General features: G+C 38.3%; 1 protein-coding gene across 1 annotated transcript in view; it reads left to right on the top strand.

Annotated features, from left to right (window-relative positions):
* Positions 1-14,691, top strand: part of ANKHD1 (ankyrin repeat and KH domain containing 1) — a 106,716-nt gene that overhangs the window by 52,375 nt on the left and 39,650 nt on the right. Inside the window, 5 exon segments of the mRNA XM_009322292.1 lie at positions 2,689-2,776; positions 3,409-3,536; positions 3,703-3,846; positions 4,534-4,636; positions 14,211-14,690. Of these exon segments, the coding sequence (XP_009320567.1) occupies positions 2,689-2,776; positions 3,409-3,536; positions 3,703-3,846; positions 4,534-4,636; positions 14,211-14,690 (943 nt within the window).

A 14,691-nucleotide genomic window follows, 5' to 3' on the forward strand; every position in this document is an offset into this window, starting at 1 on the left:
CATACTAACTGCAATATTTCTCAGGATTGGAGCAGTGAAGAGAGACAGAATACTGTGGTGAGTCCTACAGTGCAGATAGCTGGGGAAATTGTCTTTGGAGATGAGTACTCCTTGCTAGTTTTTGCAAGATAAGCATTTGCATGTACTTCATATTAATACAAGGAAGAAACGCGCTGGAAATCTGATGGAGGATGCTTTTGAACAGCCTTCATGTTCTCTGTCCCGATTTTGATTATCCACTGCAGCTAAAAAAAGAAATCTTTGAAATTTATGGCCATTCCAGGTAAAAGAAAGGATGCAAGTAGACAAAGGCACTGCAGTGGCTCAGCTTCTTATTTTGGCTTGTTTCAGCTGTTTTCCCTTAAAGCTTGAGCTGATGCTATCTGCTAGCCTTCATTAGGGCTAAATAGAATGCTGAAGTCATAGAATTCATTTAATCTTAAAATAAAATATGCATTTCTATCTTCCGATGTGAAAAATACCATCAAAATGCAGTAACTTTTGAAGATCTGCAGCAGGTGGGCACACAAATGGTTTAGTTTGGCTGGACTGATGATGTGTATGGTACTGCAAGTATTTGAAGTGTATAATAGTTGCGGATCAAGTTCTGCCTGCTTGATGAAGTGACAGTTGGTTAAACTGGGCAGAATAACTGCATTGCATTTAAATGAGGAAGCCTCCTGACATCTGTGTTTAAGACTTCAACAGTGAAGTCTGTTAGGAATAGAGAATGTTGCAGATAATGATATCTTACTGCTATTTATCTGAAATGCTACATTTGAATGCAATACAGGATGGCTTTTCACTATCTTGAATATAGCTAAGATGACCTAAAATAAATTTTGCTTCTTGCCATCTTTGCTGTTGCATCAATGGGGATTTAGAAATGTGTATTAAATTGCTTGGGCAGTAATGTTCTGGTCCTGCTCAGCGAGTGGAGTGGTGTTCAGCAGTTCTTTACATCCATAGCTGCTTTGCGAGTGATTTGCCGGCAGTACCAGGGGTTTACTGTGCATAAGGCAAACAGCAGCATCTGGCTTTTTATGATCTGTTGGCAGTGGCTGAGGAAGGAAAAACTATGCCAAATACCAGAGTAAGCATCAGAGCTCAAGGGCATGCTACTAATTCTTGCGCATCGTAGGGCCACATGCTAACATAATTAGCTGTACATGTCCTGCAAATATTTCTGACATGCAGACAATCCAAAAGCATGCATATATTTATCGACAGCTAAGCAGTCATTTGCCCTGGGAGTGGAATCTACTTATTATAAAAAAAAAAAAGAGGTGACTTCAGTAGTAAGGCTTCCTATCTGCCTGCATGCACTTATGCATTATACTACCAAGTAAGCAAAGAAATCAGAGCACTAATGTGGGGTTTAAACGTGTGTTGAAGCCATGTACAATAATACAAAGTTCTTTTGAAGGTGCAGGAGCAGAGTGTTTCCGCTCTTTCCAAAGCGCATAGCAGAGGGGTAGTGTAACCCCCGTTACGGCAAAGGATTGGTTTGTATTTTCTGCATGCAGTCAGTCTCCAATAGAAGATCCAGTTAAGAGATTTCTTCCTCGAGTGTATGAACAGAAAGCTAACTTAAGGTGAAGCTTGCAACCAAAGCAAGCCATATGTCAAAGGACATATGCAGAGTTTTCAGGAATACTGAAACTATGGGAAGGAGTTGATGTGTTCTGTCAAATCTATTCTTGTCCTTTTGTATTTGTAAATAGCAGTATCATCCACTGTCAGTACTAAATGTTAACTTTCACTGTCAGATACACCTATGATTCCAGAAGTAAATAGTGAATTTAGAGCTTGGCTTCCCAGATATTTAATTAAAAAACCCCTCGATCCTAGTATATTATTGATCAGACTGAATATTCAGAGCACAAATACAAACACTCCCAGGAAGATGATGTTCTCTCCCCTTGTTGCTGTAGGAGGGTTGATTAGTCAGCATTCTTTGTGGTATTGATCATGTCTACATAGCAGGCAAATTTTCTAGTTCTGTAACTTCTCTAATACAGTTGTATTCAACCACATCTTTCCAGTATTCAGAAACTTTTTAAATTAGAAAATTATTCTTGTCGCTCATTCCTTTTTTGTTGGTTTGTATCACCTTTTTTCCTTCGTTCTGCTTTATTCTCCAGTCCTCTTATTCAGAGGCTTTTTGTGACCTGCAGTGATTTGTCTCATTTTTATCGCTGATCCTCTTCAGTGTGTTTTAAAAATGTTGTCTGCATTTCAGACATTATTGCAATTTTAAAGGTCTGGCATGCAGCATGTGACAGCTCTCAGAACTGTTGCACCATCAGTTCATAGTTATTTGTATACTTTCTGATGCTGGATGATATTTGTGTTATAGTCATCCTTTTTTGAGGAGGAAACCAGATGTTACTGTTCTCAAGTATGTTATGCATTTGAACACTAAAATAAAAAGGGATATGCAAGCAGGGAAACTTCCTTGTGTGATAACAGTATGGGTGTGGTCTTAATGCTTTTTGACAGTGTGATTCAGTATTTGAGGTAACATGAAAATTGATTCCAGTCAGTTTATATTGATTACAGTCATCTTATAAGGTAGGTCTTCTACTGAGACAGGTAATTCTGGTCCCATCACGAGACGGTTCAAAAGCTGAAACAATGGTACAATTTTTGCCCATTTATACATCTGGTATTTCTTCTTTACAATAGGAGCATGAATCTGAAGGTGGGAGAACCCCACTAATGAAGGCTGCGCGAGCTGGTCATTTATGCACTGTGCAATTCCTTATTAGCAAAGGTAAAATACTAGTTTAAATAACTAATTTAAAAACTTAAAATGCCGCTTTAGTTCTGCATGTTTGTGATCCTTCCTCAAAATTAATCTGGTTATGTGTATATGAGCATTTGTCAAACTGCTAAGGGTTTTTTGAATTTCATTTAGTTCATGATACAATGAATCACAAAATATTTTGCTAGTTACTTTTCCTACTCTTGTATAGATTAATAAATAGATTTGAAGTACAGCAAATACTTTCAGTTTCTTAAAAAAACCCACTCCCTCCTTCAGAAAAAACACATCCTCAAGTACTGTCTGAAACAGTAAAAATTGCACCATGCAGTGATACTGGTAAGTGCTTAGAATGAAAATTTAAAAGTTGTGCTTTGTACACCGTAAGTGTTCCCTCTCTCTTAGCACTTACGAGGCCCACTGTTACTGTCATTACTGCCTTGTCTTTACAAGATGAGGAGAATGATGTGTGGAAGCCATCGGTTATTCAAAATCCCCTGCTTTTACCCCAGAAGTGTGTGTATGAATTAGGAAGATTAGAAGAGAAAAGTTTATCTTTATTCCAGAAAATACTGTACCTGTCGATACTTTCTTTTAAAAAGGATTTGCTTGTGTTTAATTCTGAGATCTTCTCTTTATAGGTGCCAATGTTAACAGGGCTACAGCTAATAATGACCACACGGTGGTGTCACTGGCATGTGCGGGAGGCCACCTGGCAGTTGTTGAGCTCCTTCTGGCTCACGGTGCAGATCCTACTCATCGGCTCAAGGTATTCGCTTAAAACTATGCATTTATCATAGGTACTGAAAGAACCACATAGTTGATTTAATGGATTAGTAAATGTGCAATCTTAAATGGTCTAATTCATATCTTACGTGCTATACCAGTTAGCAAAATTCATCTTCTGGCTTTTTATTTCCAAAATCTCACTTCAGGATGGCTCAACAATGCTCATTGAAGCCGCAAAAGGAGGACATACAAATGTTGTTTCTTACTTGCTGGATTACCCAAACAATGTTTTGTCGGTTCCTGCAGCAGACTTGTCTCAGCTCACACCTCCATCTCAGGATCAGTCTCAGGTAAGGCATAAGGAATTTTTTTTAACTATCACCATGAATGTTGCAAAGAAGCACTGCTTTAGTAGTTAACTTCTGAAGTTAATGTAGATGTGAACATACACAGTGGAAAGACTTTTAAAAAGTCTGTGCACTTGAAAATGGTGGAGAGTGAGGAAGTTGACTGGTATTGTCTGCAGTGTCCTGAAGAGTGCATCAACTATGTTCCCTTTTCTGCTCCTTAGATGGGATAGTCCCAAACCTAGTATCTCAAAAGAATATTATTTTCTTGGTTGTGTTTGCTCAGTATTTTGCTTCAGCAGTTCTAAACCCTTGTGACAGCACCCCTCAAATGTTGGTGCTGATTTTGGTTGTTGTATGAAAGAAAATAGATTGTGTAAATTTAGACTTCTGCAGGCTGGAGAGGTAGCTTCCCAGTGGAATTAGCTGATTAGAAGCCTAAGGATGTTAACAGTTTTCCAGCCTACACAGCCTGGAATTTTGTGAAGAGTAACATAGTTAACTTTGATATATTATCCACGATAAAATAGCGCAGGACAGGTCCTACCAAGAGGTAGCCTACCATACACAGTTTGGGAAGAGTGGAATGGAGGTCTGCTGTAGAAATGTATCTTTGTATTAACACTTGGAGAACTGGTCCATTCAAAAGGGTTTTTTTATCTGAGTGTGTGTCTGTGGCTTTGTTTTAAGGTTCCACGTGTACCGGTGCATACACTTGCTATGGTTGTACCTCCCCAGGAACCTGACAGAACCCCTCAAGAGAACTCACCACCTCTCTTGGGAGTGGTGAAAGGTTAGTATGTAGCCACTCGGAGAATATATGCAATTTGGAAACTGATAGGCTGGGGACAATTTTATTAGAGCTTATGCATAGTATAGTCTACTCCATCAATTCTTGAACACCTCTAATGAAGTATAACTTAAAAGTATTTTATGTAGCGCGTAATTTTTGCTTATTTTCTTGTATTCTGCAGTATAGTAACACTGGTTATTGTAATTTTATTGTGCTTATTCTAATTTATTAGAATTACGCTTATTCTAATTTTTTTTGAAGAAAATGATTGTGGTAACTGCCATAGTGCAGACTGATAAAAAACATAAATGAACTCTAGGTGTGGTGTTAATTTTTGAGTATTGTGCATTGGTCATCTAGAATAGTTGCAACTATTATCGATGAACTTGATACATGAACTTTTTTCTGTTCCTACAGTAGCAATGCAAACATGTTGGCACTGTAAAATGCCAATGCAGATCTACTTAGAGGAGAATTTTTCTTGTATTAGTAATAGTACTCTTGTAAGTAATCATAACATCAGGGTTTTTGCTTTGAACATGGTTGTACTAACTGGTTAAAACTATTTGCAGTCATTAAATGGCGAATTTAGCACTTTGTTTCCAGCCATGGACTCTGTAACAAATTCTTCATGTCTGCTAAGTCAGCTCAGAATGAGAAGCACATTCTCAAGTGGAAAATTACAAACTGCAGCTCCTAATGATTTACAGTTTTGGATGGGGATATTAAAGATTATAGTATCCAGAGCTCTATTAGCTAGCTTTACTTAATTCCTTTATTCTGGAAGTGCTCAGTGCTTCCTAAAACAAAACAAACCAACCCCACCCCGGGGGCACAAATGAAGAGAGAAAAAATTGTGTACCTACTGGTGTTTAAGTGTGCAGCCGTGACTCTCTCCATGCATATATGCCATGTGTGTGACTTCTCAAATGCAGTTATTGTATCATTTTCCTAGGATGTGCAACACTTGGTATTTTGGATTTCATAAAAACGAGTACCAAACAAATGAAAAGAATATATGCAACTTCTGGTTCAAATAAAACAGCAAAAAGCTATATACCAGCATGTGTGCCCTTACAGTTAAATAACTGTTAGTATTGTGGAGTGGGTTAGTGTTCTGGAAGTACATTTGGCGACGCATGGGAATTAGTGAGAGATTAGTCGACACTGAGTCAGAAGACTAAAGTTGTAAGCTTAGTCTCATGTTATTTAATCAAATTATGAAAAGCAAATAGTTGACTGTAGTTTAAGAAATAGCTCTCTTTAAAAAAAAAAAAAGTTATTGCAAAAGTCAGTGCATATTTTAGGCACGTTTTTAGCAGTACCATGTTGTTGGAACTGGCACAGAGATCTAGTTGTTCTCAGTGTTTCAGGACATGCTTCATGCCTGTCAGTGAAACTAATCTGTGATGCGTTGCAAGAGATGTAGCAATCCGAAATGTGTCATTGGGCTGATGAAGCATTCCTGAAAACTTTGTGTGCAAAGCTCTTGTGTGTCTCAGATCTTTAGGGGAAAAATAATATTTTTGTGATAAACACCGTGTGATCATTGTAGTGATACCACTCTGCTGCTTTAACTGCAGTAGAGTTAGTGTTCTTTGAACTTCCATTCTTAACTTGTTATACACATGTGGCTTTAATATACCAGACTTTCATGGTTAGACTTCTTGTGAGGCAAGGGGCAAAAGAGGGTGCAAATAAAGGCGTGTTCATTATTTGCATGGGTGGGGGGGAAAGCAGTCTTAAGTTCTTATGTAACAAAATTGTTTATCCTGGGGAAGACAAATTTCTTGCCTTCACAGTTAGAAGTAGCCCCTTGAGTTTTTGTATAAACTCTTAACTGTTTGGAGGAAAGAGAGGAGCACCTAGCCTTCTTAACCTCAGTGCAGTCTGTTTTTTAAGGACCTGTATTAGTTTTGCAAGAAATGTAATAATAACAACTTGTTTCCTGAAGAGTTCTTGGCAAGTTGAGCGTAAAACTAGAATACACTTGTATGTTATTTTTATGATTGAAATATGGTGTGAGGTTTTTCAAGAGGAATTTTGAATTACATTATTATTCTCCAGTAAAGTAAGAAGGCATATGGAATAGTTGCCATTTGAATAATTATTTTGGCAAAGGATTTAATATCAATGTTTAGCAACTGAAAAGAGGACCATTTCAGAGCTGACAGTGGATCTAGAGCGACTCAGATAAAGGTGATACGCAAAGTTGGTAACCTCCTAAAGAGCTGAAGAAAAATCAGGTGGAAGAAGCAGCAGAACTAGTTCACAGGACTGAACAGACCTCAACTTACCTACTTAGGAAGGATTGTTTTTAGTGCACTACATTTAGCATGTGTCTATTGTGTCCATGTAAAAGTGAAATCCCAGTGAAGTTCAGCTCTTTGTGCTGTCGTGGGGAGAGGCAGGAGGTACCTTCCCTGGCATTTTGTACTTGCTGCTGCCCTTGCTTGAACGCGGTCAGGATTGCTCAGCAGCAATTCTGATGCAGCGGCTCAACACGGAGAGTCTTTTGGCTAGAATAAACAAATGTGCTATTTCTGCAGGACCAGAGGGTCTCTCCTGCTTTACGCTGCGAGGGGTGTAAAGCGCAGTGGCTATGACGCAGCTCCGAGTGCCCCTGCATCTGGTTCCCTGGGGCGTGGGGGTCTTGGTGCCCAGCATGTGAAATGGTCAAAAGGAGTTCTGTTGGATTTCTTCAGGAAATCAGCTGGTGTAATAGTGTTGCGGTTGATAATCTTGTCTCGTTTGTAAATGCAAGCTAATGTTTACGAGTGGGATCTGAAGCTCCCAGCGGTGTTTGTGATTCTGCCTTAGTCTTTCGCAGAGCGTGCCTGGTGAGCGCAGTAGCTTGAACCCACGGCATGTTTTTAGAACACTATTGAAAACCAACACGCTAGTGCAACAAAGGGTTGCTCAGGAAGTCTGTGGAAAGCAGCAGGATTATTTTCTTAGTCAAAGTATTTGAATTATGTAAGGTGTTTTTAAACATGTCAAAATTTAAAGTAGTCTGGTTTTGGAGGCTGAGGTATCAGTTATTTCGTAAGTTTTTCTCCAGATTTGTTTTACTTCATAGTTAATCTGAAATTGTGCTTACAGATGAACTAATTGGCCTTAACTGAGTGCTTTAAACCTATCAACATCCTTCATTAGACTTCTCTACCGTTGTTTTTAAGTGGGCAGTAACTTGCAGCGTTTCTCATTTGGGGTGCATGTTTTTTTAGAATTCCACAAGACCTAATAGAATTAAGTTATTCACGTGAAAGCTGCCCACATATCTGCCTTTGATCCCTGGGAAGGAGACCAGAGTTCCCTTAAAGTTGAGTAGGATTTTTGGACTCTGTAAGCTTTTTAAGTTAGACCTTCAATATATGGTATCCCCTGTATCCCCGTGCTAAACCTAACAGCCTAATGGCTTGGAGAAAGGAGAGAAAAAGAAACTCCACATAGCTTCAATAGCTACAAATTCAGTAAATATTTTTTACTCCAATATCTGACTTTTATGCCTAATACTGAGTTATATACTGGCAGAGATCTCGTACATTGTGTGATTTAATTGAAATAGGGGCCAGGTTAACAGTAGAACTAGAAAGATTATATTGTTCTCATTGAGGTGAAGGCATTAACGCAAGCTGATATTCTTGCTTTTCCATTCTGACTCCTTTCAGACTTCTCTACTGCACAGTCCAGCTGCCTGTTCATTGTTTCATGTGCTTCAACACCTTCTGATTAACTCTTGCCATTTTCCTCCGTATTTTCTGCCTGGGTCAGCAGCTGACCCAGTCATCCGGGTTGAGTTACCAAGTGAAATGTAACATTAGAAAGCCTCATGGCTTTCTAACTTCACTGATACTTTCTTAGTAGACTTAAAGACTTGTTATTCTTTTATGCAAATATATAGCAGTGCAGGCACATGATTTAAAAACAAGAGGTGTAGGTCCCCAAGAGCACACACGTATAAAAAACTTTTCATGGTGGTTTCTGAAATTCAGCTCCTTTGAAGCTTCAGTCACCTGCTTGCCACCAACTGATATAATTACATCATAGCAATTTTCCAGTTAGATAGCTTCAAGCCACCAGAGGAAACTTGGGAAGAAGACTAAGATTGGAAAGTAACTCAAATTTTTGAATGTCAGACAATTGAGTTAAGTTTGGCTTGGTTTCAGCCAACAGCCATTGCCTGTTGGATATCATTGCACCTATTCCCTGCAAGTTTTCCATAGAAACAGCTGCAGGAGTGATAAAGATTGGCAAAAATACTGCATGGTTCGCAGGAGGAACGTAGTGAAAATACAGACTCCTCTGATCATTCAGCCCTCCACAAATCATCCTGGTCTTTATAAAGAAGAATTAATAAGTATGTATTAGAAAAAAAAAAAAAGTAGCAGTTGAATTTACTTGGGAAAAGTAGGCTATTTTTTTGTTGCCCAATTAGCCAGATTATATAATACTGTACTTTGTATTTGTGTGTATGGATTGACTGATTGTTTCCCCAGGTTCTTAGAGCTGAATTTCTTACTGATATGAATTACAGTTAAACACGGAATTTTCATGAAAATTCAATATTGAGCTCATCTTATTCCTGTTTATGAGGCTGGTGAATTTTAATTGCAGACTGCAAATCTAAGTCTCGACTTCTGAGTGAAATCAGATTTTTAAAAAACCCTAAAGTGCAAGAACAGTGGACAAGCAATTCTGTTAACAAAGCACAAAGATCTTAGTATGGATTTATGCTTCCTGACATCTGCCTTTTGTGAAGTGAGGAACTGACTGAATCTGGTTTTTTGGTTGGTTGTTTTGTGTTGGTGTGTTTTGTTGTTGTTACTGGCTTTGTTTTGTTTTTTAAATTCTAGGTAATATTACCTGTCAGGATGATATGGTGATTCATTGAGATTTATATACTAGGTATTGGTCCCGGCAGAGAAGATGTATTTGAATGTACAAATGTGTATCACACAGTTGACTTTTTTCTTCTTGTCATTTTTTTAATGCTGGAAAAATCTTTTGGAATTTAACTGTTTGGCTTTGGATCCACTCTCATTTTTTTCTTTTTTTTAAATTTTTTTTAATTTTCATTTAACTCCTCTAGAAATTAAGGAGCTGTCAACAAGTCCCAGAATTTCATCTAATAAAAAGTAAAGTATAATATAACTGTTTTAGGTGGTGGTCAAGATGAAAACCACTATGCTGAAATGCAAGTTGTGTTGACAGAAACTTCCTGAAGACTATAATGGATTGTAAAAACAAACCTTTGGTCTTTTTCAGTTTCTGAAAAGACCTTAAAAATAAAGTAATGATTTTTCTTAAACTCTTGTTGCTTGCTCTAAAATACGACAAATGTCTGTCCTTGCTAATTCATCAATTAGTGCTTTTAGAGTAAGATCTGAACTAGGCTTCATTTATGTAAGAAAACTTATCTACTTCATGTTTCTTGGACGCTTCCTTGGAGTAGATATTTATAAATAAATATATAAAAAATATATGTATAAAAAAAAAAATCAGACTTGCAGAGGACAGTGCAAGTACCTCCCTGTGCTACTACTGTAAAGTATGAGGCTGTCATTTGGGTGTTAACAAATGTAGATGGTGCGTCTAGTAACAATGTCATTGGGGTCAATAAGGCTAGTTTTAGGTAGGTTTATTTTGGACCAGTAGCATCTCACCTGTGCTGCTCTATTCATTGTGAAAGGGCATATAAATTACTTCTTTCTTGGGAGAAGATGACATCCTATGGATTAGAAGTCAGGGCTAGAAGAGCAAGTTCCTCAAGAATCATAAGCACTCAGGAAGAAATACGGTATCAGACTTGTTCGTAGGCAGCAACCCTATAAAGAGTGAATGTGTGTTAAACAAATTTAAATTAGAAGAGTTTAATTGCTCAGGAGAGCCACCTGAGTACTATAAATATGAAGGTTATTTTTTCCAAACTCTTGCTCACAGTGTCTAGGACCTTTAAATGTTACTTGCAGCCAGAAGGCATTAAAAACTGGAAATGGTGTCCTCCGTGCATATTATTGGGTGCTCAAGAGACCAGCAATGGTGCTTGGGGGAGGCTTATCTGGTGAACGGACTATTGCAACTCAGGTACTTAGGAGATTATCTGCAGTGTACTGGAGAAGTACAGGAGATTTCCATAGGAAACATTTACCTCTCATTTCCTGGAGAGAATAAGAAGTCAGAGAAATGGATGGCAAGCTGCATTTGTGCAGAGTAGGTTTTACCCTGAGTTGTGTGTGTTGGTCAAAAAACTGGCTGAAGACATGTGCGTGCTCTGCAGGAATGGTGGTGAAGGCTGAGTTGGTCAGGCTAGGGACCAGAACCGGTGGGAATATGGAAATATAACTAAAAGCGCAATTGGTGCTACTGTTCGCAAAATAAATTGGGAAACGGTTGTTTCCTTACTCTGTGGCTTTCCTGGCGTGCCCATAACCACTCTGGGTTTTCTGTCAACCAAACAATTCTTTGTCCTGTAATCATGATTACCTGATGGCGGGTATTTGTGTAGCAACATCTGGATTTCATTGATACTCAGTCTTCATTTCGTACTAAACAAGTCTTCTAAAAGTGGCCAAAACAGTTACATTAAGGGCTAGATTGATTACTTAATATTGCTAGGTTTAATTTTGTGGTGGGTTGGTTGTGTAGAATATTGATGCTCCACCAAAAAGATAAATGAACAACAACAACAACAAAAAGTTGACACAATTATGATCTGGCCTATGATTGGATTTTTAAGTCTTATTGCACTTAATGCATTTCAAAAGTGAAAGTATATAGTGTCTTGCTCATAATTATTTACTAAAATGGGCACAGTATTTTTCAGGATATTGTAATACAGAAGAGATTTGGATAAAACAGGAAATTGCTACTTCTAAATACTTCCAATATTATAATATTATATTACAATGCTTACATATTCGAAGCTACCACCAGTGTCTTCTCCACCTCTGGTTTGAACTGGCTGTTCAGCTGTGCGTGTCAGGTTTACCAGATCTTTCTTCCTACCCCTTGTCCTCTTCCAGTATCCCCAAGATTACAGGTTGCAACTATTTTCTGGCATGGAAAGGATGATCTGGAACCTGAAAAGTGGCCCTGCTAACTAATTAGAAGCTGATTAAAGTAAATCTCTGCACCTCTTCTGGAACTTGAGAGCCCAGCTCTTCACTTGCTGGTTTCCTAACACCTGTCTTCAGAAACTTCCCCAACTTTCCGTGGTCATTCCCGGTCTGAGCTGCTGTCTGGGGAGCGCTGCCCACTGTGAGACCAGCCTTGGCTCCTCTACCCAGTCCAGGCCTTGATACGAGGCTGCACTTCTGCTCTTTACTTCCTCTTGCACTTGTACAAAAGTTTTCCTATGGCAGGCTTATTTTCTCCCCAGGTGGGACTCAATTGAGAGGGACAATATTGGTACTTTATTATTTGGGGGCTCTTTGAACTGCAGCTTTTCTTTCCTACAGAGTGCTGGAAGCTGTCCAGAGCTGCCAGGTCGTGGGAATGCTTTGTGTTAGGATGGAAATGATAGATACGGTAACCTTAGGAATGACATTAAACAGAGCAGTGCAAAGGGTTCCCATCTTCGTCGCATCTTAAAGGTAGAGTTAGTTTGCAGTTAAGGTTACTATAATGTTTCTGCTACTTCAGCAGTGGAGCAGCTTAGTTTCGAAAGACACCGATTGACTTTTATTAGTTTCTAACAAAGACATAGACAAGCATTTTGGTGATGTTTTTGGTGAGTGCAAATATATTTTTCAAGAGTGGTCTGCAAAACTTACAATATAAATCACACTTTTTAAAATGAAAGGGTAACTATATAAACCTAACACTACAAAGCCAAATAGCCAGCAGCTTGTAGCAGGCTTGAGCTAAATATCCATCAGCCAGCACAAAGCAAGTTATTGCTAAACTTTAGTCAAATTCTTTATTGTCCTCCAAGAAATTGTCTTGTGACTCACTTATGGTTCAGGGACAAAATAATAGTAGTGGTTGGAATAGGTATTCAGCTGGAACTACTGACCTGTACGAGGCAGCTGTGTAAAATACTGAGCTGGAGAAAGAGCTTACTGAAGGGTACCTACAGTGTTTGTGGGATGCTGGGATATTTCCTGGGGTTATTAAGATTTTTGTTGTTTCCCTTAAATTTAGATATGGTTTGCTTTCATTCCAGAGAGTCTGCTGAAGGTATTCAGCACACAGTTGGTTCAATTCTATTTTAATATTTGTTCTTTCTCTTTATAGGAGAAAATTCTCTTTTAAGAGAAAATTCTCACATTTGTTTGCCTGTTCAATTAGTTCCTCAAAAAAAGATTTATTTCAGAGTGAGGTGTATGTGACTCCTGTTTTGACAGCAATGCAAAATGAAGTCACTTGTGAATTAGTATTTTGGTGAAGGAAGGCCCAGGGAGAAATAAATCGATGTTTTAGGAAACTTAATCCTTCCAGACGTAGCGACTGATCTGGGACTTAGTTCTTGCATCCAGATTTTCACTGAACTGTGTGGTGTTTAGGTAACTTTATTAAGCCAAGGCTCAAACTGTACATAATTTTAATTCCCCCTTTAATGATTAATTGTATGAGTCTGCTTTGTAAATATTGGAGTGTTCTTTTTTTTTTTTTTTTTAAATCTATGTATGTCACTGTTTGGGTATAGCAAATGAGTGTTAGTGCAGGAAATTATTTGATCAGGCTAAAACCTTCCACATTTTTAATTAAAGTTTCTTACACTGAAGTCATATTAAAATTTCAGCACTTAATAGATTCTTATTAGCAAGATCTGACTGGAGGTTTCACAGATGTGGCTTTTGGGAAAGCAGCCTCGGGTTGCTTGAAGGCAGTGAGCATTCAGAGAAGTGCTGCCTTGGCTTGGTGTTCCTTGCTAGATTCATGTTGAAGATTATTTTTTAAGTCTTAATAGTGAGCAGAATTGTTAATCTGTTACTGGAGAGAGGGAGGCAAGCAAGCTGTTAATTTTGTCTCAGAACTTTTAAAAAGGTCCCAAAGCTTCAAAATATATTTGTATACATTAAATCTGCACTGGCAGGATTCTGTTTGTAATGTAAAGGTGGAATGCTACAGTGTTTGCAGAAATACTAGTTCAAAATACTGATCTTACTGTAGAGTTAGTCTTCTTTCAAATATAGACTGCCTTTGCTTGTAACCTTGCTGTTGGAAGTTAGCCTCTGGAAAATAGTCTTAGTTTAATTGCTCTGCACACCGGAACAACTTTGGGAACTCAGTAAATTATTGAAATTGCCTTGCTCTTCTTGCTGATTTCACTTCCCAGATGCACTGTCATGTATGTCAGAAACCATAAAAGTTCCTTATTCCTTAAGATTAAAATAGCTGTGTTCAAAGGGATATTAGGATCGATATTAAAAATTCCAGCTATATACTTTGTCCTTTCTTGTCTTAACATGGAGTGTAGGTTTACCTTTCTGTGGTTTGACAGATGTGCAGTGTTAGTTGTAAAGATTTTTTTTTTAATTATTATTTTTTTTTTTTTTTTGGTGGGTGAGAGGGGAGGTTTGGGGTATCTTCAGCATGGCATTTTTTCAAACATTTTTCATGTGCTTAGGTGCATCCAAGCAGAAGTCAAGTTCCCTGCAGGTAGCAGATAAGGACCTACTGCCACCTTTTCACCCATACCAGCCTTTGGAATGCATAGTAGAAGAGACTGAAGGCAAGCTGAATGAACTTGGACAGAGAATTAGTGCTATTGAAAAAGCACAACTTAAATCATTGGAATTAATTCAAGGTGAACCTTTAAATAAAGATAAGATTGAAGAACTTAAAAAGAACAGAGAAGAACAAGTACAGAAGAAGAAGAAAATATTGAAGGAGCTGCAGAAGGTGGAAAGGCAGTTGCAGATGAAAACCCAACAGCAGTTTACCAAAGAATATTTGGAGACCAAAGGTCAGACAGACACACCACTTCCCCTGCAGCAGCAGTGCCCACTTACAGGGGTCTTCCCAGAAGTGGAAGCTGATAAGGGTCTGCCAGAGGATAACTTTTCAGGGTTACCTCAGGTTGACACAATCTTGTCTAAAGATGATGA

The sequence above is a fragment of the Pygoscelis adeliae genome, unplaced genomic scaffold, assembly GCF_000699105.1.
Source record: "Pygoscelis adeliae isolate BGI_AS28 unplaced genomic scaffold, ASM69910v1 Scaffold514, whole genome shotgun sequence".
In the NCBI taxonomy this organism is placed as follows: domain Eukaryota; kingdom Metazoa; phylum Chordata; class Aves; order Sphenisciformes; family Spheniscidae; genus Pygoscelis; species Pygoscelis adeliae.